The sequence below is a fragment of the Mesoplodon mirus genome (genome assembly GCF_964341445.2).
Source record: "Mesoplodon mirus genome assembly, chromosome: 7".
In the NCBI taxonomy this organism is placed as follows: domain Eukaryota; kingdom Metazoa; phylum Chordata; class Mammalia; order Artiodactyla; family Ziphiidae; genus Mesoplodon; species Mesoplodon mirus.
In genome coordinates, this window is record NC_138983.1 from 9,891,655 (window position 1) to 9,917,712 (window position 26,058).

Genomic DNA, 26,058 nt, shown 5'->3' on the forward strand with positions numbered 1-26,058 from the left:
GTATGGCATCCAAATCACTGGTTGTTAAGAGGAGCCAATGAGAACAAGGGCGTAAATGCCAGGGGCTGACCCCTGGGACACGGCTCCTCAGCCCCCCTTCCCCCACCCCCACCCCCGGCTCCGAAGGTTGGTGCCGCTCTCATCCAGTGCTGTCCACTCCTGCTTATTTCAGCTGGGAGATCAAAGCATGATATGGATGGCAAAACCCTGAATGTCCTCTAGGCCAGTGTTCCTGTTCTTCAGGTGAGAACACAAGAGGGGAGTGATTGCCAAAATCACAGGGAGGGCCCACGGACAGAGGGGCCCCGGTGGGAGCAAAGCCAAGCCTGTCCCCAGGACGTGCATCTTGGCACAGAGGCCATGGCCATGGCACACCCAGCTGAAGCACCACCAGGATCAATCCCTTTGTTCCGTGTGGCCTCCTGTGCCTTGGCAGGGGTCTCACCCGTCCCCAGAATGCATGTCCTTTGCACGAAGGCTATCAGTAAGATTGCGGCTGGCCTTGGAGAGGTCCCAGCCAGGGGACACCAGACACAGATCTGGACAACTTTTCAGAGGACGGAGGGATTAGAGGTGCCCCCTGTGTGGCCGGTCTGGTGGTCTGAGTTCTGGGGAGCATGTGGCCCATAGAACAGGCCCCCAGGTCTTGCTCTAACCTCCTCCCAGAAGCCAGGAACCAGGCCCAGACTTTGTCTGCAGGCTTCTCCAGCCCTGGACAGGAGCCCTCCTACATCTCTGCCCCACAGCTCAGCCCAGGGGACAGCCCCAGGCCCAGAGGACCCTCGGGCTTGTCCAGCTCTACTCGGGGAGTGAGCACTAAAGGCAATGCAGGCTGGCTGGCAGAGGGACCCCACAGAAGGACTCAGGGGTGGGCGCAGCTGGGGAGTTGGTTTGAAGCTGCATTTGCACAGCAAGCACCCTATTTGCACTGATCCATGGTGCCCTGTAGGGGGTGACAGGAGATTACACGGGGCTGATGCTCCCCAGCTGCCCCTGGCCGCTTAGCACTGCAGGCTCCCACGTGTGTCCCCTCAATGCCCCAGACTGTCCTGCGGGAGCTGCCGAGTCCCTGCCCCCAGGCAGCGGCAGGCCTCTCTGTCCACCCCTGAGGGCTCCCAGCCTTAGAGAGGCGGGGGCTCCAGATTTGGAAACAATCTGTTATTTGAGCAAATTGCTTTGCTGTTCCCGCGCCCTCCCACCCCATGAGCTTTGGGCTCCTTATTTGTCAAGTGGAGGTATCATGGGTACTTCTTAGTACTTCTTAGGGCTGTCAAGGGCCCATTGGTGATGGGGCTGTGAAAGCACTTAGGACTGTGGGGGAAAGCCAGTCACGGTTACACGTGCGCCCGTGTGTGGTAACAGGCAAAATGTCACGGGACGCCTCTTCCCGTCTTGATGACCTCAGTTAGGGGAACTGCAAGGTCGCCCGTCAGGGTAAGGCTGATACAGGGCACTCGCTTTCCTCTGAAAACCAGCAAGCACAGCTGTGGTTTGGTGATGCCAGGCCTGGCCTGGGGCCAACCTTCTGGTTTCTTGACTTTCACACGCTCAGTTCTTTGCAACACTCAGTTGTATGTCACGGGCACAGGGAAGGGATGGGGAGAGCTGTTTTAGAATGTACCAGGCTAGGAGGAGGGGCTCCTGGCTTCTTAATTCATCAGGAAGCTGGAGGGATCCAACAAACACAGGCCTCTAGTGTCCAGCAGGTGGTGGCCCCAGGCAGGGTCCCACAGGACCCGGAAGCCCTGGCTGGGAGCCAGACAGCCTGGGTTTGGATGGTGGCACTGCTTTTCTAGCTGTAGCCTTGAGCAAGTTATTTCACTCTCTCTCAGCTTTAGCTGCTCCATCTATATAATGGGTTTGATGAGAGCTCCTGCCTCACTGTTAAGCAAGGATTAAGTGACGCCCCATGTGCAGCGCTCGGCACAGTGCCAGGCCCGGGGACTCAGTAAGAGTCAACCTTCCTCCCCAGTGGGGACCACAGGCCTGGAGGACCCACACGCCTCTGTCCTCCAGGACAGCCCTCATCACACACAGGGAGAAAGCTCGGGTGGTGAGGCCATCACAGGGTAGTTTCAGGAAGATAGGGGGTGCTTCCACTCGAGCTGCGGGCGAGGATCCGGGTGGCTTGTCGTGTCCAGACCCCAGGGAGTGGTGGCACATGCAGGACCTGCTTTGACACGTCCTCAAGCCGAGGCTGAAGGGAGCACAGGCCGGAGGCAGAGGGAGGGGGAGCACGGCCAGCCCTGGCGGCCTGTCTTCCCGGAGGCCCACAACCCTGGGCCCCGGCCAGCTGACCCTCCTGTGCTCAGCCTCTGCAAGGACCAGGAGGCCGGGCTTGGATTATGGGCTGAGGGGGTGCCAGGGGCATGTGCAGGGGACTTTTCAGCATTGGAACAAAACGTCTGAGGATGGGCTTCCCTGGTGGCGCAGCGGTTGGGAGTCCGCCTGCCAATGCAGGGGATGCGGGTTCGTGCCCCGGTCCGGGAAGAACCCACATGTCGCGGAGTGGCTGGGCCCGTGAGCCATGGCCGCTGAGCCTGCGCGTCCAGAGCCTGTGCTCCGCAATGGGAGAGGCCAAAACAGTGAGAGGCCCGCGTACAGCAAAAAAAAAAAAAAATGTCTGAGGAATGACCAGGGTCTTCCTTGTCTGTTCAGGGGAAGGGGGAGGGGAGCAGTTGCAAAGCCCTGCCCAGACTCACACACAGAAATGAGGAACACGGCCACGGCAGGCATGCAAGGTGGCAAGACTCCAGCCCAAGGGTCCTGAGAGGAGGGCCACAGGTGCTCCAAAGGAATATTTGGCCTGTTCAAGAAGGAAGCCTGGAGGGTCAGCTGCAGACAGGCCGTGGGGCAGGGAGAGCCTCCCAGATGGGCGGGAAAAGCAGGATCTCAGGCAGGGAGGCAGAAACATCCCCAGCTTCTGGGAGCCCGTTTACAGAGCTACAGGGCTAAGGGCCTCCTCGTTCCCCACCATGATATGGCAAAAGAAAAAAGAAAAAAAAAGTGGGTGGTGGAGGGGCAGGATGAGCAAAACAAGACCGTCCTTGACATCACCACGAATTCTGTTCTGAAGTTCCAGTAATGCCATAAAACCCAAGCCAGAAATAAGAGTGTAGAGCGATTAGAAAGAGTCTAAATTTTCATTATTTTCAGGGATATGACTGTCTGCCTGGGAAATTCAAAAAAATCAACTGAAAAACAACTACAATCACAAGCAGACATAAGTGGACACTAGCTGGACATAAGATAACTAGCCAGACATCAACAGGTTTCCTGAATACTGGAGAAACCCCTATCATAATGACAAAAAAACAGAAGTGACCTAGGATTTAATTGAAAAAAGAAAAACCATCCACAAGACACATAAAGAAAAGGAGGACTTCCCTGGCGGCACAGTGGTTAAGAATCCGCCTGCCAATGCAGGGAACACGGGTTCAAGCCCTGGTCCGGGAAGATCCCGCATGCCGCGGAGCAACTAAGCCCCGTGCGCCACAACTACTGAGCCTGCATGCCACAACTACTGAGCCCACGTGCCACAACTACTGAAGCTGCGCGCCTAGAGCCTGTGCTCCGCAATAAGAGCAGGCACCGCAATGAGAAGTCCGCGCATGGCAACGAAGAGTAGCCCCCACTCAACGCAACTGGAGAAAGCCCGCATGCAGCAACAAAGAGCCAACACAGCCAACAATAAATAAATAAAAATATTTTTTTTTAAAAAAGGAAAACCTTTCTAAGAGATATAAAAAGGAGACTCAAGTGTAAATGGAGAAAGATGTCTTATTTCTGGATGGAAAGGCTGAATGTAAAGATGTACATTCTTTCCGGGAGGGAAAAGTCGGCCCACGACAAGCTTGCAGTGAGCTCTAAGGAGCCACGGATGGATCGGCACGGATCGGCATGACGCCCAAGTCACCCAGACAGCGTCCTGTGCTGACACTCAGCCCAGACCAGGTGCTGGGGTTCAGGAGAGGATACCCTCCCACTCTGAAGGGGTGGCGTGACCCGGTAAGGGGGAACCAGGAAAACTGGCTGACTCCTGAGAATTATGAAGGTTGACCATCGGTCTTAGCCAAGTCCCATTTGGCAAAAGTCAAGCATTCAAAAGTGATATCAGGGGACTTCCCTGGTGGTCTAGTGATTAAGACTCCATGCTTCCACTGCAGGGGGCATGGGTTCCATCCCTGGTCGGGGAACTAAGACCCCACATGCTGCAGTGCAGCCAAAAAAAAAAAAAAAAAGAGGTCCAGGGAACCAGGCTCTGATGGGTGCTCCACCACTTCTTGTCTGCAGCCAGACCCTCTCCAACTGCAGATCCCTCTCTTTACTATACACAGTCCCTCTCGACCCCATAGACCTCTCCCTCTTCCCTGGGTGCACAGCCCTGCCGTCAGCACCCCCTCAACTCCTAACACCCTCAACAAAGCTGCTGGCTTGATGTCTCCTGCTACACCCTAGCTGGTAACATGCCCATCTGAGGGCACGTCTTGGCTCTTTCACTGGGCTGGGAGTATCCTAGGAAGAGGGACATTGGCCAGCTCTGAGCCTCCAACTCCTAGCACAGGCCGACACAAAGCAGCTTATTCATTCAACAAACATACGTTGAGGGCCTACTATGCACAGGCTCTGGGGACCCAACGGAGAGCAAACCATATTACTTTTTGATTATTTATATGTATTTTCCAGGACTCGAATTCTCTCTTTAGCTCTGTCTAATCTATTTAACCCATTGTTTTGGAGATATATATCTATATCTATACTTCATTTGGTCATTCAAAAATGTTTGGTTCTTTGATAATCACTTGTTGTTTATTTATCTTAAGTTCATACATAACCTTTCTATATTGTACATAGGACCTGAGTATCTGGAGTTCTATAGCATCTAAATCTGTTATATGTTGTTTCTTCTGATTCTCACTCATAGTGGCTAGCCTCCTTCTGTGCTGGCGATCTCTGATTGTGAGCTCATTGCTTGATATTAGCCTATGGGAATCTTCATACCTATATTTGGAGACTTTCTTCCAAAGAGGATGTGCCTCTGCTTCTGCCAGGAGCCAGAGGGTGCCACCAACATGGAACACTTCAGTCCTCCTTGAGGGCCCTGGCTTCATATAGTTGCCCGAGATGCAGCTCCCCCAGCTCCTCCTGGCCAACCTCCCAGCTTCATTCTAACTTTTCTCTTGGAGTCAGGAAGTGGGTTTTGGAGATCTTGGAAAACAGGGCCTCAAGGAATCATGGTCTCTCTTTGCGGGATATTCTTTTTCTGTAGCAAGAAGGTTCCTCACTGCTCTAAGTCCACCGTATGAGAAGGAGAAATTCTCCAATCCAGGGACTTCCCTGGCGGTCCGGTGGTTAAGACTCCACACTTCCACTGCAGGGGGCATGGGTTTGATCCCTGGTCCAGGAACTAAGATCCTGCATGCCACGTGGTGTGGCCAAAAAATTAAAAATTATAAATACATAAATAAATAAAAGTGAAACCAGGGACTTCCCTGGAGGTCCAGTGGTTAGGACTCCACGCTTCCACTGCGGGGGGCACAGGTTCGATCCCTGGTCAGGGGACTAAGATCCCGTATGCCATATGGCCAAAAAAAAAAAAAAAAAAAGTGAAACCATAAAACACTGAAAATATATGAAGAACTTTCTAAGTATAAAAGAAAGGTCCCTTCCAGGCAGCATGGTCCTGTGGACACTAGGGTATGGCTCAACCAGGAACCCAGAAACAGCTGGCCTTTCCCCCAAGTATGTGAGAGAAAGGATTTCACGGAGCACCGTGGCCATGCTCATGGTCTTTCAAGGCCACTTGGCAACTGGGTGGCCAGATCCCCAAAACCTCCCACCGCACCCCCTCCCCAGAAGTCGGCATTCAAGAGGTGTCTAGGGAGAGATGTTGGAAGAAGTTTCGCTGGCCACGACACAGAGAGGAGAGACGCCTTGTTGCCAGCATCACTGGTGAGACTAGATTTTGTTTTCAGGGACACAGAGAGCATTTGTCAAGCCAGTCAACAGCTCTACAACATGAAGCCTCACCCAGAAAGGAAAGCCTTTGTCTTCTTATCAGATGGACCCAGGTTAATCAGTCCTACTAGCTAGACACCTCAAATCAAAGCGAGCAAACTCTTTCCTAGAAGGAAAACGTAAGCATGTATTTTGGCAGAGAATAAAATCCTTGCCCAGCCAGAGAGCCTCCACACTTCCAAAGTACTGAATTTTGGCTAATTTCCTCTGAATTGACAATGTCACAGAAAGCCCATGTTTCTGCTCAGATATTCTGTCAGATAGATATGAAACAGGAGAGGAGGGTACCAACCAGAATTGAGGGGACAGGTTTTTTTCTCTCCCTGTTCCAATCCTTGGATGCCAACACTACCGGGAATACGACCAACTAAAGACACTGCTCCTTACTGAGGGTAAACATGCCTCTCTTGGCAAATGCTTATCGGGCCCCTACTCTGTGCGTGGTACGGTCACACTTAAGATCTACGTAAAAGCAACAAGGATCTTCTAAACTTTGGTTTACATCACCAACGTATTTCTGAAAAGTAAAGCATATGTAGATTTTTTTTAGAGGCTGTCACATAGAGGCTCTACTTTTTACAGAATGCTAAATGAGGATAGTCTTTAAATTCTTTAAATGCATTGGGGGGGCCTTTATTCAAAGACTTAGCAACACCAATTTTTCCTGTCATAAAATAGTGTGGCTTACATTATGGTATAGAAATACGACAGAACACTTGGACAGCCCCAGGTGGAGGCCCAAACACTTCTGACTCCAGCAAAGAAGTGTACGTTTGGTGAGGCAGCGAGTTGCTGAAAAATTGTTTAAGTTTTAATTTTTGTTTTTAAAAAAGATACGTGTGTATGTCTACACACATAGGAAATATCTGGAAGGACTTTGTAGTATGTTGTCACCAGTGGTCACCCTCGGGGGCATGACACTAGAGGCAAAGGGGGGATGGTAGGGGTAATAGGAGACTCACTTCTTAGTTTGGTCTATTTCTGTTATTATTTAAATGCTTGTAACAGGTATGTTCTATATTTATAATAATAATAATTTAAAAAAACTAATGTAAAAACAAGGCAGTGTGATGGAGTGGAAGGAAATGGCCTAGCTGTCAGATCTGGGGCCTCATCCTAGACTGGCCAAAAAATGATGCGACCCTGAACACACGCCCTCCTCCTGCCGAGCCTCGCTTGGCATCTGTGGTGAAGCAGGTGGGACCAGACCCTGTTGAGGTCCCTCCCAGCATTGGGGACTGTGACTCTCCAAGTAAGGTTTCCTGGGGCTGGTTTTCGGGGACCAAGCTTGAGCTCTGGAATTGTGCCTTCCTGCTAAACTGGAAGGAACAAGCCAGGAAATGCTCTTCCCCAGCCCATGGGAGGTGGGGAGGCATCTAACACTCTGATAAGGAGCTGCATCCATTATTTACACAGGAGGCCATCCCACAGACATTTCAGCTTGAATAATTCAGGGTGTCCAAGAAAGGTTTTCGTGTAAACATCAGACACTCTCCACCCTACGGGATTCCTCCCCTGATCCCTGCGCAGGCCAAACACTCCCCATGGCCACTTGGTCCCCTTCATCATACCTCAATGGGCTGCCATTTACCCAGGACAAACACATGCAGCATGTTCACATCCGGGTCCTTGTGGAAGATGTTGGGCTTGGCGTGGTGCTGGAAGTGGCGATGGTTCCACCAGTTGGCAGAAGCACCCTGTCGGGGGAGGAACAGGGGTGAGCAGTGCAGTCCTCGGTGCACAGGAAGGGGATCCACGACAGGCCCAGCTCAGGACCAGTTCCTAGCAGGTCCAATATTCAGGGCTGACTTCTCCATTATACACAGGGCCTCGGGCCCCTGAGAGCCAGAATGCAGCCCTGCCGGTGCCGAGTCCAGAGTGCTGGGCAGCCCCTTGGCCAGGACTTCCGTATGGAGCCAGGTCACTCCCCCCCTCCAGGCCTATTTCCCTGATCATAAGACAGTGCTGGGGATGGACGGAAAGGCACGTGCTTCAGCGTGTGTGGTGGAGTCTCAGCTCTCGGCCAACACCGGGCGTGAGGCTCCGCCCCCCTCATCCTCTGCTGGTCTCCTGTTTGCGTGTGTTGCGCAGAGGGGAACACTTCTGTTTTGGGAACAGTAAGAAGTGGTCCCTACCATATGACCCAGCACTCTGCCCCTACATGTGTACCCAAGAGAAATGAAAACAGAGCCACACAAAGACTTGTACACAAACGTTCCAGCAGCATTCTTTAAAATAACCAAAAAAGCGGAAACAACCCAAAGGTCCATCAGCTGATGAATGGATAAATACAATATGGCAGATCCATACAATGGAATACGTTTGGCCACGCCATAGGAAAGTGTGAAATACTGACACGTGCTACAACGTGGATGAACCTGGAAAACACGATGCTAAGTGAACGAAGCCAGCCACAAAGGATTCCATTTATATGAAATGTCCAGCACAGGGAAATCCACAGACAGAAAGATGAGTGGTTACCTAGCGCTGGGGTTGGGGTGAGGGGGTTGGGAGGTGGTGGCTAAGTGGCGTGGGGTTTCTTTTTGGGGTGATCAAGATGTTCCAACAGTGACTGTGAAGGTGATTGCACACATTTGGGACTATAGTACCAGTCATTGGCTTGTACACTTTACCTCTGCCTTGCCTCGCAGCAGCTGGGATCTTAGTTCCCTGACCAGAGATGGAGCCCATGCCCCCTGCAGCGGAAGTGCAGAGTTTCAACCACCGGACTGCCGGGAATTCCCTGGTTTGTACACTTTAAAGGCGCAAATTGTATAGCATCTGAATATCAAGAAAGCTTTAAAAAAAAACAAAAAAGAGCACCACAAGTGGTCCCTGCTCTCAGATGGCCCACAGAGTAGCTGGCGAGAGACAGCCCAGCAGCCAGACATGCCACTGCCCTGAGAGGTGACAGCTGAGTCACACGACGCCCAGAAGGCTCGGCGGAGCTTCATAAACACTCACCAACAGAGCTTCCTGGTTCTACCGGGTAAATATAAAATTATGATTCTAGGGACTTCCCTGGCAGCCCAGGGGTTAGGACTCTGAGCTTTCACTACCAAGGACCTGGGTTCAATCCCGGTCAGGGAACTAAGATCCCACAAGCTGTGCGGCACAGCCAATAAAAATAATAATAATAAAATTACAATTCTAGCAGACAAGAAGCAGTGCAGGAGTATTTCTTTCAAGGCCACAAATTGCTGTCTCACCAGCTGCAGCTCTGGGCACATTCTGAAGGCATGTCCCTCTACAAAGTCACCCCGTGACTCAGAGAAGGAAACAAGACTCCTCTGACTCTTCAGCATGAGGACTTCACTGGTGAACTGTTGCTGGATCAATCAATGCTTTGGCCAAGGGTCTGGCCATCTATAAAAAGGCCTAACTGGGAAAACAAATATTTTACTTGGAAGATGTTTTGGTACAGACAGTCTCTGGACCCTAACGGCCATGGGCAGGAAGAGCTCTGAGCAGCTGTGGCCTTTGCAGTGACCTCAGGCCCCTGTAAGCAGGAGGGCCTCAAAACCCAACAGGGCAAAAAAAAAAAAAGTCAGCGAATGAGAGCTTAGAGGATTAAGAAATCAGATGACACATTGGCCTTTCTAGACAAAAGGAACCAAATTCCTGGGAAGAGCGCAAGAGAGTCCCTGGCACAAAGAAATCAAGGGGCAAGGCATGTACGCACGATGTTTACAACACACCAAGAGATGTTTGATGAATAACTGGAGGAAAGACAGGCTATGAGCACCACGGGGATGAGAGGAGGCAAGGTGGGGCCATCCCCAAACTTGGCATCGGCTGTAACGACAAAACTTTTTTTTTTTTGGTGGTACGCGGGCCTCTCACTGCTCTGGCCTCTCCCGTTGCGGAGCACAGGCTCCGGACGCGCAGGCTCAGTGGCCATGGCTCACGGGCCCAGCCGCTCCGCAGCACGTGGGATCCTCCCGGACCGGGGCACGAACCCGCGTCCCCTGCATCGGCAGGCGGACCCCCAACCACTGCGTCACCAGGGAAGCCCAACAAAACATTTTTTGATGGTGCTATTCTCTGCTGTGATTCTTCTCCATCCTTCTTCACTAGGCTCAACCCTCCGTATCCTTCCTGGGCACTGGGAAGCCCTGCCTGCTCTGGAGCAGTGACTCAGTGCTGTGCTCTCAGAACGTGGTGCCGATGTTGCCTGCCCTGGGGATGAAGTGGGGAAGGAGGCGAGTCCTTGTCTAGCGAGGGAGAGTAGGGTATCACTCCACACTGGGGTGGGCTGACGGAGCTGGAAAAGTTTCGGGAGGCCACTCAGAAGGCCTGCCCTTGGGCAGCAGGCTGGGCAGGAGCAGGCCGGCCAGAGTGAGGGTCCCTTTTCTGACAGAGGGAAGAGCCTAGGTGAAGGCCTTGGGGGAAGGGGAGCGTGGAATGTTCCAGAAGCCAAAAGAAGGCCCCCTCAGTTGGGCTAGCAGTGCTGGGCAGAGCCATAGCAGATCCTGAGGCAAACTCATCAACAATATTTCTAAAAATCTACGCTTTTGCTCATCCCATTTTCAATTGAGAGAACTGCCAAGTTTGACAATTTCTCTCAACTAAGTGACAGTCTTAAATAATTTTTTTAAAATATTTATTTATTTATTTGGCTGCGCCGGGATCTTAGTTGCGGCATGTGGGATCTAGTTCCCTGACCAGGGATCGAAGCCGGGCCCCCTGCGTTGGGAGTGCGGAGTCTTAACCACTGGACCACCAGGAAAGTCTCTTAAATAATTTTAAAACCCCCCCTTTTTTTTTTAAATTAACTAATTTATTTTTTGGCTGCGTTGGGTCTTTGTTGCTGCGTGCGGGCTTTCTCTAGTTGCGGCAAGCGGGGGCTACTCTTCGTTGCGGTGCGCAGGATTCTCATTGCGGTGGCTTCTCTTGTCGTGGAGCACAGGCTCTAGGTGCGTGGGCTTCAGTAGTTGTGGCACGTGGGCTCAGTAGTTGTGGCACATGGGCTTAGTTGCCCAGCGGCATGTGGGATCTTCCCGGACCAGGGCTCGAACCCGTGTTCCCTGCACTGGCAGCTGGATTCTTAACCACTGTGCCACTGGGGAAGTTCCTTAAACAATTTTTAATTAACTTAAATTGTAAAATAATAATAAATTCGGTTTCAGTATAAATAATCAATTTAAACTTCATATTAGGATTTTTAATATACCACCTTTCCAATTTTTAAGTAGTTTTCAACTATTTTAACGCTCTGGGAAAAAAAAATCAACCATTAGGATTTCCCTGGTAGCAGGGTGGTTGAGAATCTTTCTGCCAATGCAAGGGACACGGGTTCGATCCCTGGTCCCGGAAGATCCCACATGCCGCGGAGCAACTAAGCCCGTGCGCCACAACTACTGAGCCTGCGCTCTAGAGCCCACGAGCCACAACTACTGAGCCCATGTGCCACAACTACTGAAGCTCGCACGCCTAGACCCCGTGCTCCGCAACAAGAGAAGCCACCGCAGTGAGAAGCCCGTGCACCGCAACGAAGAGTAGCCCTTGCTCGCCGCAACTAGAGAAAGCCCGCGCGGAGCAAAGAAGACCCAACGCAGCCAAAAATAAATAAATAAATTTATATTAAAAAAAAAATCTACCATCGAAAAAAGAACAACACGAATACATACGAACATGTATGTGAGGTACAAGTTGTCCTTTGGCTTTAGATTCCAATATGGCTCAACACAGTCCTGATCTTTATTTGAAATGTTGGTATTTTGCTCATTGTGGATTTTTTTGCATTAATTTTGCTTTTTTAAAAAAATATTGCATTAAAATGTTCCTTATCTCAATTCCTGACTCTTTTTGGTGTCCCCTTAAATTTTGTGCCCCTGGGACACACTTGTGTGCTCACTTGCCTCACCCTAGTTCCGGCCCTGGTGGCCCCAGATAAGGTTGTGCAAAGGCTGTGGGTTCCAAAGATTTCCATCTCCAGATGTAGAGTCTAGATGGCGCCAGGCCTGGTGGTTTGCATGTTATCTTCAGTGCAATGCCAAACAGAGATTCGACCTCTCAGAAGTGTCTTTGTACAAGATCACCCTTGGGAAGAAACGTCCACCGGAAGTGACGTAGGCTGAGGAAAAGGGGGACTTGGGTGGTGGATGGCTTGCCCGTGGAACCCTACAGCAGTGCAGGCTGACAGTAAGAAGCGGGTCCCAACATCTTGAAGCTTGCAGCACCCTGTTCAGTGCCCTCACTGTCTTGAGCTAAGACATCCAAATGGGCAGGGCACCTGAGGACCTCCCTGCAGCCAGCTCCGTGCTGTCCCAACAAAGGGACCAGAGGAACAGCTGGACCTACAAGGCTTGTCTGCAGCTGTGTGGCCACTGGGTGCCAGAGCGATTCCATGAAAGCTGTGATGCTTCTTGCTCTGGGGCACCCCTGCCCAGCCACACCACTGGCCTGGACACGGCACGAAGGACACAGCTAGCAGCGGCTGGCAAGCCATCAGCAGAACCCAGGTCCCTGACCTCCTGTAGCCTCCCAACCTGAGTACCCTGTCACCCCAGAGTTTACAAGTCAACATTCTACATGGAGGCCAGTCTTCTGTCCTGACTGCATCTTCCGTCTGATCCAAGAGCTGTGTCCCAGGGCCCTTCAAGGACCGAGAGACATCAGGCGGGAAAGGCTCTCCCACCCAGAGTCTGAAAACAGGACACAGTCCATCTTTGTTAAGTGTGTGGGGATAACATGGGTCTGGAGTGAAATGTTACTTTCAGCACCGAGGAGGGTTTTCTCCAACAGAAAAGGATATAAAATGAAACAAAGCGCTCAACTATGTGCATCCTTCACCCCTGAAATTCTGGAAAGAAACCAGGTTCTCAGACAGCTCCAGGCTCAGGTCCAGGCAAACTGCCTGCTGAGGAACTGGTTACTAGTTCAATGGTAGTTCACGCCCAACCAGATCCGCAGCCAGCAAGCCAGGAGCTGGATGGGGTCAGGTCGCAGGGAGAGATGATTAACTCGGACACGGAGCTCTTCCGAAGCCAGGGTGGGGAGAGATGGGGGTCTTTAGGACACAGCTTTTCTTAGGAAGCAGCTGAATGATGTGGAGGCAGGGCTGGGGTGGGGGGTGAGATCTGTTTCCAAGTGAGAACTGGCAAGGACTTACTCCCGAAACCAAGGAGATAAGGCCTATCACAGCAGCACAAGGTCGCTGGCAAGTTGAGCTCGCCTTTTTACAAACTTGCCGAGCTAGAAGGCTACTGCAGGTCTGCCTCCTGATCTGGAGGGTGGTGAGAAAACTACCTTCCCTTCTGAGTTTGAAACAACTCTTGCCCTTGGGCTCAGCGGATCAGTACACTGTTTGATTTCCCTTATCTAAAAAGACGTATATGATGACAATATTCCCTTTTCATGCCCCCATATACTTCCAAAACGTACTGGAGATGGCTTCTGATAAAGGACTCATCTATAACAGAATGGTTAAAGATAAAAGTGTAAATGACAGGTAGTGGGAGGGGAGGGTACGTATAAGGAAGACGAAGATTAGGGACAGTTGCTGTTTCATGTTTTGCTTTCTGTTTCCCGGCATCCAAGGGGGTAAAAAAAGAGAAACACAATGTATCAGATAGCAAACATTACCTGATGGAGGGAAGCATACCAATCTATCAAGAGAGACTGCTTCTTCAGATGCAAACCATTCTATATAGAATGAATAAACAACAAAGTCCTACTGTGTAGCACAGGGAACTATATTCAATACCCATAATGGAAAAGAATATGAAAAAGAATGTATATATACGTATAACTGAATCACTTTGTTGTACAGTAGAAATTAACACAACATTGTAAAACAACTATACTTCAATAAAAGAATTTTAAAAGAGAGAGAGACTGCTTATTTACCGGCCCCAGACTGAAAGGAATTTATTAGTAAGTCCTTAGGTAAGGAACAAATATAATCAGCTAAGAAGCATGTGCTTGTTTTTATAACTAGGACACTGGTTTTGCATGTCTAATGTGGTTAGGAGACAGGGCTTGGAAGTTCAGAGAAGTGGAGGGTTGGCAGGTCCTGCAGGTCAGCCGGGACACTGACCTGACAGTGGACCTGGTCTGAGTAAAGTGAGATGGTGCTACACCAACCGCTAACTGATAGAGGACAGATGCCCAGGGCGGTTGACATTTACCTTTAAGTGACCAATCATGAACTTGTGGGCTATGTGGTTCCACGTGGACTTCTTGTAAACAGAGAGGTGGCCGTAATCGTGTTGCAGCCATCCAGCTTGGGCCTGGGGAGAGAGGGCCATGGATGCTTTCCCAGCGTTGGCACCCAGGCACCAGGCCTCTGCCAGCTGGGGGAGTCAGGGGGCGGGGGCTTCGAGTGACAGGTGAGAGTGTCACGCCTCACCTGAGAGGTAGCAAGGATGAAGCCCGTAATGACGGTCGGGATCCAGCCGTTGCCAAAGTAAAAGATGGTGAACCAGGCGATGCTCTCCATGACGATGATGTGGGCCAGGTAGAGGAGGAAGAACAGGTGGTTGCTCTTGAACAGGTTCATGTCCTCAGCGGTCTTCCTTAGGGCCCGGAAGTCCTCAGTGATCTGGGACTGTTGAGCCAGAGCACCGGCAAGGAGTCAGCCTCCCAGCTGCTCCAGAGGGGACCAAGCAACACACCTAAGCTCCACAGGAGTCCGGCCACCGTTCACTGCAACAGCTGCCGTCACCGCATACCTGCCTGAGCCTGGCACAGCCCTGGGACTATGTGTTGGTCCACAGCCAGTTCAGTGGCAGAGAAAGGACTTAACTCAAAAGCTTGCATTTTACACAGGAGCATTATTCAAAATAGGCAAAAGGTGGAAACAACCCCAATTCCATTGATGGATGAATGACTATACACAACAGTGTATATATACACTGGAATATACAGCCTTCAAAAGGAAGAAAATTCTGACACATGCTACTCATGAAGGAACCCTGAAGACATTAAGCTAAGTGAAATTAAGCCAGACACGAAAAGACAAATACTTATGAGTCCTCTTATATGAGGTACCTAGACTACGCAAATTCATCAATAGAAAGAACAGTGTTTACCAGGGGCTGGGGGGAGGGACAGATGGGTAGTTACTGTTTAATGGGGGCAGAATGTCAGTTTGGGGCGATGAAAGTTCTAGAGATGGGTGGTGGTGATGGCTGAATAACAGCGTGAATGTGCTCAAAGCCACTTAACTGTGCGCTTAAAATGGGTTAAAATGGGGAATTCCCTGGTAGTCTAGTGCTTAGGATTCTGCGCTTTCACTGCGGAGGGCCTGGATTCAATCGCTGGCTGGAAAACTCAGATGCCCGCAAGCTGACCAGTGTGGCCAAAATAAATTTTTAAAAAAAGTTAAAATGGTAAATTTTATGTTGTATCTATTTTACAACAATTTTTTAAAATACAACGTTTATAGCAAATGTTTTCTTTTCTTTAAAAAAAACCACATTTATTTATTTATTTATTTGTCTGCGTGCGGGATCTTCGCTGCGGCACGCGGGATCTAGTTCCCTGACCAGGGATTGAACCTGGGCCCCCTGCATTGGATGTGTGGAGTCTTAACCACTGCACCACCAGAGAAGTCTCACAACAATTTTTTTTTTAAAAAAAAGCTTATTTTTCCACTACCTGACATGTACCACTTGTTCTGGACACTCTTATCAGGCAGGAGAGGGCTGGGTGGGCACTGGGCATGTGGGGTCAGGGAGATGGAGGCAGAGTCAAGGGTGGCTCTGGGGAAAGGAGGGCATCGCTGGGACAAAGAGGGTAGCTAGGAGGCAGGGGCAGGGCAGGAGGGGGAAGAACGGCCAGATACAAGGGCAGGGGGCTGGGCAAGAGGGAAAGACCCTGTGCCCAGCCTGCCACCGCTGAAGCCCCAGAGGTGGAGAGGCTGGGAATGAATTCCTCCAAGGTGAGGGCCAGCCCAGGCTGGCAGCAGGAGGGGGGCTCACCAGGGCCATCGGAGGCTCTGAGTCCTCCCTGACCCTAGGTGATGAGCAGCGGCTCCCCCGGACTGGCATAAAGGCTCCTTTGCCCCACGCCCTGCATTCTCCTTCTTGGGGTGAGACCCCCTCCCCCCACAAACCCTCCCCTTCTTCCTTGTGAGGCCCGACTCACATTCTTGCTGTGGTCCTGGCTGGGCTCCTCAGGGGCCAGCTCGCCAATCAGCAGGGGCTTCATGAACTTGCGCACGAAATCAAGGTTGCGATGGAAGGCCAGGAAGACATCCTGGGGAGCAGGGGACAGGTGGTGAGTGGGAGACCCCGACCTCGGCCAGTGCCTCCACCCCAGGTAAGACAGGGCTCGTCAGCAGAAGCTCTGTCCCACTAGGACACCAGGACACCGAACGGGGCTGCAACCATCCGACCCCAAATGCTCTCTCAGCCTCATTCCGGCAGGTCCCTAAGTGCCCAATTCCAGTGGAGGTGTCCCTTCCGGCTCTGCCCTGATGAGGGGCCACTGAACTTGCCATGGGTGTTTACAAAACCACAGAGACGTGCGGCCTGCCGCTGGGCGAGTCACGAAAACGCGCCCCTGCAGGGCTACACGGCGCGGGCACTGGGTGGGGCACAGGCGGGAACCCGATTCTCCTCCAGCTGCTCCTGCTGCGTGGGCTGCCCGGGTTTCTGGCGAACTGCACCACCCACCACGTGGTGCACACGCCTATCAACAGAAAGAACAAGTCTGGAGCCTACCGCAAGCATGCAAAATGTGCTTAGATCATGTTAAACCAGAAACAAATGCAGAATTCTGTAAAACACATTTCTGGAGGGGTGGGGGGAGCTTTTTCATATTTTGAAAAGGTATGAAAATAATTGTGTAGATTATGAAAACTTTTTTATGTAGAACTCTCAACTGTTATGTGTTAAGGTGGTGGCATTATGCCTTGCTTGGTCTTAGTTTTTCCAAACTTTCTCTAACATTGATGTATTGCTTTTAAAAAAATTTAAAAATTAAGATTGTGCCTTTTAATCTTTTTTTTTCCAATTATAAAGTAATGTGCATAGTTTTGGCAAATTTAGAAAATGTATAGAAGAATAAAGAGGAAAATAAATACCACCCAGAGAGTGACCACCATTGCTAATATTTCAGGATTTTGTTTTCCAGTTTTTTTCTATACATGCTATGTAAATTAGATAAAACAAATACAGCATGTCCATTAGAGATGTGCTGACCATAGACCGCCACCCCCACCCCACCGCATGGGATACAATATGATGTTGCAGTGATAAACAATGTTCACCTAGCAACAAACCAAGCTTCAAGGTAAAACTCACATACTATTGTACGTCAACCATATTTCAATTAAAAAAAGTTTTTTTAAAAACAAGTCTTGAAACTTAGCTAGGAGAGAGGAACAAGTTGCATGATACCATGAGAAACAAGCAGAAAAATCAATGTGGTGGGAAAAAAAAAGTGAGGGTGCACGTGTGTGTGTGTTGGGGGAGGGGTCCTAGATTAAAAGAGACAGAAAAAGATACAACAAAGGTTATAAAAACTGCAATGTTTGATTTGAAAGGCTCCCATTGGAGGACGGGGAACCCAGCAGTTATCCAAGACATTTTGGTGTTGAATGAGAGATTTTGGATATGGACAGGATATCTGATCATATTAAAGAATCACTATTGGGACTCCCCTGGTGGTGCAGTGGTTAAGAATCCGCCTGCCAATGCAGGGGACACGGTTCGAGCCCTGATCCAGGAAGAGCCCATATGCCACGCAGCAACTAAGCCCGTGCGCCACAACTACTGAGCCTGTGCTCTAGAGCCCGCGAGCCACAACTGCCGAAGACCACACGCCTACAGCCCGTGCTCTGCATCAAGAGAAGCCACCGCAATGAGAAGCCCGTACACCGCAATGAAGAGTAGCCCCCGCTTGCCGCAACTGGAGAAAGCCTGCGCGCAGCAACGAAGACCCAACACAGCCAAAAATAAATAAATAAATAAAATTTAAAAATAAATAAATAAGTTAAAAAAAGAATCACTATTAATTTTCTTAAATGTAACTAAGGTATTGTGATTATGTTAGAGAATGTCCCTATTCTTAGGAGAAGATGGTGAAGTGGCATAATGATGCAATTTATTTTCATACGATTTGGCAAAAGACAATGCACATATGCATAAAGAGGAATATAAATGTGGCAAAATGTTGGGATTAGTGAATCTTGGTTGAGGATATACAGGTGTTCGATTCTTTCAACATTTCTGTATGTTTGGAAATTTTCAAAATTTTTTTAAAAAGAGGAAGGAATGAGGAAGATGCTGACAACTCAAAAATGTGCTCAGGGCTTCCCTGGTGGCGCAGTGGTTAAGAATCCACCTGTCAATGCAGGGGACATGGGTTCGAGCCCTGGTCCGGGAAGATCCCACATGGCGCGGAGCAACTAAGCCCATGAGCCACAACTACTGAAACCCACACGCCTAGAGCCTGTGCTCTGCAACAAGAGAAGCCACTGCAATGAGAAGCCCACGCACCGCAACAAAGAATAGGCCCTGCTTGCCGCAACTAGAGAAAGCCCATGGGCAGCAACGAAGACCCAATGCAGCCAAAAATAAAATAAAGTAAATAAATTTATTTTTAAAAATGTGCTCAGCCTCCCCCTCCCCCCACCCCACCCCACCCCCCTGCCAAAGTATCTCACAAAATGGTAATTGCCAGTCTTCTCCCATTCCCTGGCATCAAGCCCTTTTGCCTGGTCTTTGTTCTATTTGTGTCTAGAACAGACTTACAAAGCAACGCTTTGTGCAGAGGAAAACTGGGCCCAGAGTCTTTTAAAAACGTCTGCGCCCCCCTTACTGAACAGAAAGGGATGGTAGCAGAGGATCAGAGCAAGTGTATCTTCAGAGGAGAGATGGGCTGCTATGCCAGGGGCCCTGAGCGGGCAGCAAGGAGCCTGGGGTCCACCCTGGGCCAGCTGCCACCCCCCGCCCCAGCCTCCGTCTCCTGTGCAAGGGAGGACCCTCCCAGCTCCAGTGTTCAAAGGCCCTGGGAAAGGGCCTACCAGGAGCTTCCAAAGCCAGGGCCCAGGCATTGGTGGTATGGCAGTGAGCACAGCTGCCTTCCAAAGTCAGAGCCGAAAGAGGCCCTTTCCTTGGTCCACCTAACATGACACCACCGCTTTTGAGAAACAAAGGGGACGTTCTTGGTAAGGCAGTTTCCTGAGGAACAACGGTTGATAATAAATAACGAAACAATCTCTACTCTTCACTGGGAGACAGACAGCCTGCAAGTGCATCACCTCTCCTCCAGCGCCCGCTGCCCCCCACCAGGTCCAGGTCACTCCTCGAAGCCTCTGCCTGGGCTGAGGAACCTGGTGGAGAAGACTCCTGTCCTGACTGAGGCCACCCCTGGGTCAGTTCCAGAAGGCTCTCTTGGGTGGCCTCATCTCCCTGAGGCCAAAGGAGAGGAAGGGCCACGTGCCAGGTGGGGAGCCAGGAAAGTTGTCTGTTACCTCCCTGATGTCTCAAAGCCCCACTTTACAGATGAAGGCACTGGAGCCCAGGAAGCTGACACCCAAGTGGCAGAGTCAGGGTCAAATCCAGGTTCATCCGATCCAGGGACCACAACCCCACAGGCCACACGCAGGTTTAGAAAGCCGAGCGCTATTCAATGATCTCATTGTCCATGGTAGATACAGCAGCTTTCCGAGCAGACCTGGTGGAAACCACGCTTGAACCCACCAAGCTGGTTTCTACACCGGGGCCTCTGGCTCTTCCTTCTGCTTGGAGCCCTGCTACCTCAGCGTCCCGGGGCTGGCTCGTCCCAACCTACCACCCTATCTGAAAGAGCCACCCTCCAGCCTCACGCCTTCTGGGACATCACCCTGTTTTAACAGTTATCAAAACCACAAGCTATATTACATGCTCACTTCTTTATTGCTTGTTTCCCCAACTAGAATATAAGCTCCACTAAAAGGCCAAGCCTGTCTCGTTTGTTGTAATAACCCCAGTGCCAACAACGATGCCTAAGAGAGGCTCACAGCACCCCACAGCTGTGCACCCTCTCAGCCCAGGAAATTTTCCACTCCTCGGTCATTTTGCACAACCCGGCTTGTGCTTCTGGAACAACTTCACCTTCTCAGTGGCTGAGATTACACAGGTCAGCCACTGAGCCATGGGCTTTGTGTACATAACCCACGAATCTTTACCAAACTCTGTGAGGCAGGTCCTATTTGAGGTGAGAAAGGAGGCTGATGGAGGTGAAACGACCTGCCCAAGGGTCACACTCCAGGTGCGCCTAACTCTAGACTTTTCTGCTGTTCATACAAAGGCCTCGACCAAAATGAGCTTCCTCCTCCTGAGCGCTGACCACTTTTTGTGTCTCCCCCTTGCAAGTGCCACAGATGTGCCTCACAAACTTGCAGCGGGTTCCCAAAAGTTAAAGCGTCTGGCTGGCACAAGGCAGGACAAGGGGCAAGGCAGGACACGGCCAATCCAAACGTTGACTTTGGAACAAGAATTGGAAGTAGGCTCTATCCTCATCCGACAGGGAGATTGGAGGCAAAGACATTCCAGGAAGAAGGCTGGGGACACAAGTAAAGGGGAGGGAGTGGCCTACAGTTCCAGCGGGGGCAGATGCACCCCCAGGAGGGTAGGTGTGCATGTTGGCTGCTGGGGAGGTCAGGCTGAGGAGGGCGGGACAGAACACCCACATTCTCAAATGCAAGACCTTCACCAGTTCCTGCTTCTGCCGTCGCCGGCTCCCATGCCAGCCTCTTCTGCATGAAGACCTCCTCCCTGCCTGGTTCCCAGGCGCTGAACAGAACTCACAGCTCCTCCTGCACTGAGCATCAGGCGTCACGTCTTGTTTCTGGCTGTGTCCACCTTCTCTGCAGAGCAAGGCGAATCTCTAATCCAGCTTCCCACATCTGGGCACACGGCCAGGGACGGGGGAAGCGCAGGAGAAGCAAACTCAGGGCAGACAGTGCTGCCGGCAGCAGCCCTGGGAACCAAGACTGTGGAGCACAGGGTTAGAGAGGGAGAAGCAGAGGAGGGACCCTACGCTCTCAGCTGAAAACAGGGATGCTAACTTCCTTTCCATGGTGGAGAGATGTGGGCAGGATGTCCCCTCCAAGGGAAAGCAGCGATGGCGGGGGGTGGGGGTGGGGGTGGGCGGGGTAGTGCTCTGTGGCCAAAGGGCCCTTGGCGAGAGCGTCCCTGCTGATGCCAGGCACAGGCAGCCTGGGCATGAAGGGATTACAGCAAGGAAACACACCTCGATAAGCTGCCGAAGATACCAGGGATGCTGGGGCTCGGTACGGGGTCTTCTGGAGGCTGCAGGTAGCAGGAAGTCGACTGCTCCTACCAAGATCTAGCTGAGGGGCTGGGGCTGCCCTCCAGGCACAACCACAGGAGGCATTTCAGGTAAATGCCTTTTACCTTTGGCAAAAAGGAGGTCACCAAGGTTCCTCTGCTTCACGCTTGTTCTTTTCCCGTTTACTGAACCCCGTACTGTATGTGCTGGGAACACGCACACATGTGCTCAGGAGGCTAAGGGTTCCACAGTAATGTCCGCTCACACCTGCAGTGTTCTGAAGTTTAAAGAATGATCTCATCTACAGCCAACTTGAGCCTGATAATAACCTTCCCATTTCCTAGACCTGGAAAGTGAAGTTCAGGGTTAAGTGCCTTGCCTAGAATTCCTAAAGCTGGGACCCGAACCCAGGTCCTCTGCCTCTCAATACCTCGACCCTTCTGCCCTAAGGAGGCCAGAGATTCATTCCATTTTCAACCTGTTGCCTTTTCCCAAGAACGGCATAGGAGCGAGTTAAAGGATGGAATGAATCCTGATCTCTTCTCACCCTCCCTGGGTTCCAAGAGGCGACCGATGCAGACAGGGCAAAAAAAAGTCACCGAGACGAGGGGGGCAGAGGTGGGGAAGCTGGTGCCTAGAGGCAGAGAGGGTCCACATTCAAGTCCCAGTTTGAAAGGAGAGAAGCAAATCCAGCAGATGCACTCACTATCTGTGAGTTATTCAGCTTTGTGCCCAGGGCCGGCTCGGAACCACAGAGACACTGGAATAAATGTGTGATGAGTCTTTGTTAGAGATGAAAAGTTCTGGGGAACTTTTATAACTTTTCTAACTCTGTATATAACGGAATCACTTTGCTATACACTTGAAACTAACACAACATTGTAAATTAACTACACTTCCATTGAAAAACAGAAGAAAAAGTTCTGCAGTGGTGGGACTCTGCCCTGAAAGAGGAGAGACACCCCTGGGACCCAGGCGAGGCTCCCTTTGCCCACAGCAAGGCAAAGACCAGGGAAGTGCCAGAGGACCAGAGGGGAAGAAACCCAAGGTGTAAATAGGAAGGAAGGAGAGAGGAAGAGGGAAGGGGAGGGGGGCTGGGAGGTCTCTGTGTTGGTAGATCCTGAGTTGAGGTCTGAGTGCTGCGGAGACAGCAAGGTGTTGAAACCCAAGGGAGCTACTCCCTACAGGGCTGATCGAAGCACTAAATGAGGTGATCCGTACCAATGTGCTTTGTGAGCTGTAAAAATTTAGTTTCATGTTTTATTCTTGCAGGGAGAAGGACCACATGACAATTGGCCTTACCCTTCACTAAGCCATCCTTCTGGGGAGGAGGCCGTCCTGACTTCTGAGGTCTTCTCTTCTTCAGTAACAGGAAAATCCCCTATTGAGGCCCCAGATTATCTGGCTTCCTTGACTGTCAGCCTTTGGTGAGGATACTACTGCATCGAGATTGGCTTGTAACAGTGCATTCAAGCGCTCCCTGGAATCTGACCTCTACCTGCTGATCAGTCCTTCCCAAACTTCACATGACCATAAATACTCACTCCCCCAGATCTGAAGAAGCCCATGCCCCAAGGGCAAAGCCACCTGCTCAACAGCCCAAAAATAAAGAGACAGAGTCTCTCCATTCCTAGCCTGTTCCTGCCCCTCTCAAGTCCCCTGCCCAGAGACCCCAGACTTCCTGTGGCCTTTTTCCAACCTGGTCCCAGAAAATAGAGAAAGAGGGAGAGGGGGAGAGAGAGAGAGAGAGAGAAAATATCCAGTTGCTCAGTCCACCATTATTCAACCAGATTAGTGCATTTCATGCCCCCAAAGTTTTATCTCGGAAGGCAGTAAGCTCTGGGCATAGGGACTGTCTTTATATCTTGCTACACCAAATAGAGCTGGCATGGATTTTAAAAATTTTCCTCCAAATTCCTCTTTGTTTACTTTACATTCTAGCTGTTACATAATCCTCACCTTTACGCTCGCTCACTTATCTGATAATGTAATAGGGAAGAATCTTTTGCATTCTATTACAAGTTAATCACTAAAGGGATGTTGCCTATAAGCTTAAATTACACATAATGGCCCATCTCTGGGAACCTTGCTTCTCAGGTAATGAACATTAAGCTAAAATACCTTTGTTTAGCTCACAGGAAACATCCTGACCAGGCCCACCTATGAATGACTACAGGAGGAAGAAATTAACACATACATCCCCTCCAGAGGCTGACGGGAACCAGGAAATGTTTGACTTTACTCCCTCCCCTTTTAGTATAAAAGGAGCCTGAATTCTAACTCAGGCAAGACGGGTCTTTGGGCGCGAGCTCGCCATCTTCTCAGTTTGCTGGCTTTCCAAATAAAGTCGTTATTTCTTGCCCCAGCAACTCGTTTCTCAATTATTGGCCTGTCGTGCCATGAGCAATATGAGCTTAGACTCGGTAACAATAAAACTCCATTGCATTTATCTAGCGCTTACAGTTTATGAAATGCCTTGCCGCAAAAGAAAATATATTTATTTAACACTGCAGAATAAACAGACCGATCCTTTGGATTTGACTTTTCCTTTTAGGAACCATTTTGGTGAAGGCTCAACCAGGACAGGAACCTTCAGAATTCACCTATGAAAGATCCCAAACCAGGAGTCAGGTCTTTACTTGGGAATCACTCTTACCCCACCTCCTCACAGGGCTGTGGGAAGGTCCCAGTGAGATAATATACTGATGGTGCTTGAAAATCTTATACCCACCTAAGTTACAATCGGTATCACAGCCCCAAGGGCTCAAGGCAAGTTCACAAGCAGGTAAAACGGGATCGGGCCAAAAGCTGTAGGCGCTATTGCTGACCCTCTGCTCGCGAAAGCAGCGAGCCAAGCAACAACTTACATTATAGCTGCCTGATCTGCCCCCAACACTTGACTCTGTCTGTCCCAATTGGATAGAAGAGGCAGGGAGATCTAGAGTTCCACCAACTGATGGCCCCATACAGCTTGCACAGCAAAAGCCCAAACAGGTCAGCATGCCAGACCTCCAGGTGGAATGAGCTATGTCAAGCTGATCTCTCCCTAGTCACCTTTCCCAAATTCTCCATGCCAGCAGACCTGCTCTGCTTCCAGCTCACTGCCACCAAGAGTGGCCCCTTCCTTCCCTCCGGCCTCTGTTCTTCGAGTCCATGGGGTGGGGGTGGGGGGAGCAGATCCAGCTGCACCCGAAGAATAAGCAAGGATTTGGGGCTGGGGGGTAGGGGGCGTGGTGGGGTGCTGTGTCATCGCAGAGCTGCAGGTTTGGTGCGCAAAGGTGAGGGTAAGATGGACAGCCCCGGCTCCGGGAAGATCCCAGAGTCCCACTACCTTTCCGAGGGCAAGATGAGGAAGGGCATTCCTGGCCGGATTTGCGAACAGAGGACCATTGAGTTGAAGTCCCAGAGTAACCTCGAATGCAGCTGGACCTGTTGCCAAGCCAGCCTAGTGCTGCTAAATCGTCCCGTCTCAAGGCCCCTCTCCACCTGGGCTTTGCAAACTCCAGCCATTTTTCTTTCCACCAGTTCCCACCCGGGGCCCCCAAGAAGGCCGGCCCTTGCCGGGGGGGGGGCGGGGGGAGAGGGTCCTGGTAGTCTCTGAGAGCGTGGGAACAGGAGCTACCAGGCGGTGTCTCCGCGGCAGCCATTGCGGACCTTCTGAGACTGGAATTCCAGCAGGAGCGAGCCCTGGCCGGGGACGAGCTTTCCTTCCCCGCCCCCTAGTGTGGCTGGCGAGTGGGGGACGCGCGCGGAGTCCCACACCTGGCTCCTCTCCCGCTCCTCTCCGCGGGGCCCAGGGGCGGCCATCTTCCACGCTGGGGGCGTCAAGGCTCCAGGGCCCCCGGCGCCCTCTCTGGGGGGTCCCAGGCTCCGGCTGAACTCTGAGGAAGGAACGGACGCAAGGATCCCAGTGCGCGCGGTAGATCCTGCATGGTTCTCCACCGCTCGAATCTGCCTCTTGGGCTCCAAAATCCGACCCCCACAGCACGTTGGCCCAGCTGTCCCAGAGGACGAGGATTCGGGGCGGGGGGTGAGCGCAGTAGACTCTTTCCTTCCCTCCAGGACGCCCCAAGCTCCACTCAGCGCTGGAGGTCTTGTTTGGCGCCCTGGGACCCATGACTCCTGACTCCCTCCTGCAGCAGAGAAAGGTGGCGGGAGAGGCCCCAGACCCTTACCGTAGCATCTTCCCCTGCGTAGTGCCCGATGACCCGGTGGCCCCCCGGGTGCCGCTGTGACCATTCGGTGATGTTGTAGACCTTGCGGTCGATGACGAGCCACTGGTCCGTGCGCAGGCTGTGCTTCTGAATCTCCTCCCAGCAGAAGGTAGGCATCGGCGCCTCGCGCTCGGTGGCCCCCTCGCCCTGGTTCCCCCCCTTCCCCATGCTGCCTGCCGACAGGGTTGCCCCGTGCACTGCGGTGTGTGCGGCCCGGGCCCTCCTCGCTTTCGGCTTTTGTCTTCTCCTACTCCTCCCCCCACCGCGCCCCCTCCCCCAGCCGCCTCGCCTTCGCTCCGGAGTATCCTTGCCTTCCCTCCAGGCTTCCCAGTGCCCCCAAGCGGTCCCCTCCCTCCGCCCCTCCCTCCGCCCGCCAGCCCGCAGTGGACTTTTGCCTCCTGTAAAAACTCCTCGGTAGCTCAGGGCCTCGAAGCCTCCTCTGCCCGCCCCGCTGGCTCCCCCCGTCCGGGGCTTCGCATCCTCCCGCGTTCCCCTCCGCCTGGGTTTCCACAGTGATCAGCAGAGCGCCTGCACCAATCCGGGCGCGTCGCCCCGCCTGCCATTGGCCCAGGAGGATCTTTCGAAGGCCAGCGGGCTG

At 51.6% G+C, this 26,058-nt stretch overlaps 1 protein-coding gene across 1 annotated transcript in view; it reads right to left on the reverse strand.

Annotated features, from left to right (window-relative positions):
* Positions 1–25,628, reverse strand: part of FADS2 (fatty acid desaturase 2) — a gene marked incomplete at its 5' end in the record, with an annotated part of 35,521 nt that extends 9,893 nt beyond the window's left edge. Inside the window, 5 exons of the mRNA XM_082629609.1 lie at positions 7,590–7,715; positions 14,151–14,252; positions 14,372–14,569; positions 16,111–16,221; positions 25,422–25,628. Of these exons, the coding sequence (XP_082485735.1) occupies positions 7,590–7,715; positions 14,151–14,252; positions 14,372–14,569; positions 16,111–16,221; positions 25,422–25,628 (744 nt within the window). The remainder of the gene's footprint in view (positions 1–7,589; positions 7,716–14,150; positions 14,253–14,371; positions 14,570–16,110; positions 16,222–25,421) is intronic.
* Between the last annotated feature and the right edge of the window lie 430 nt (positions 25,629–26,058).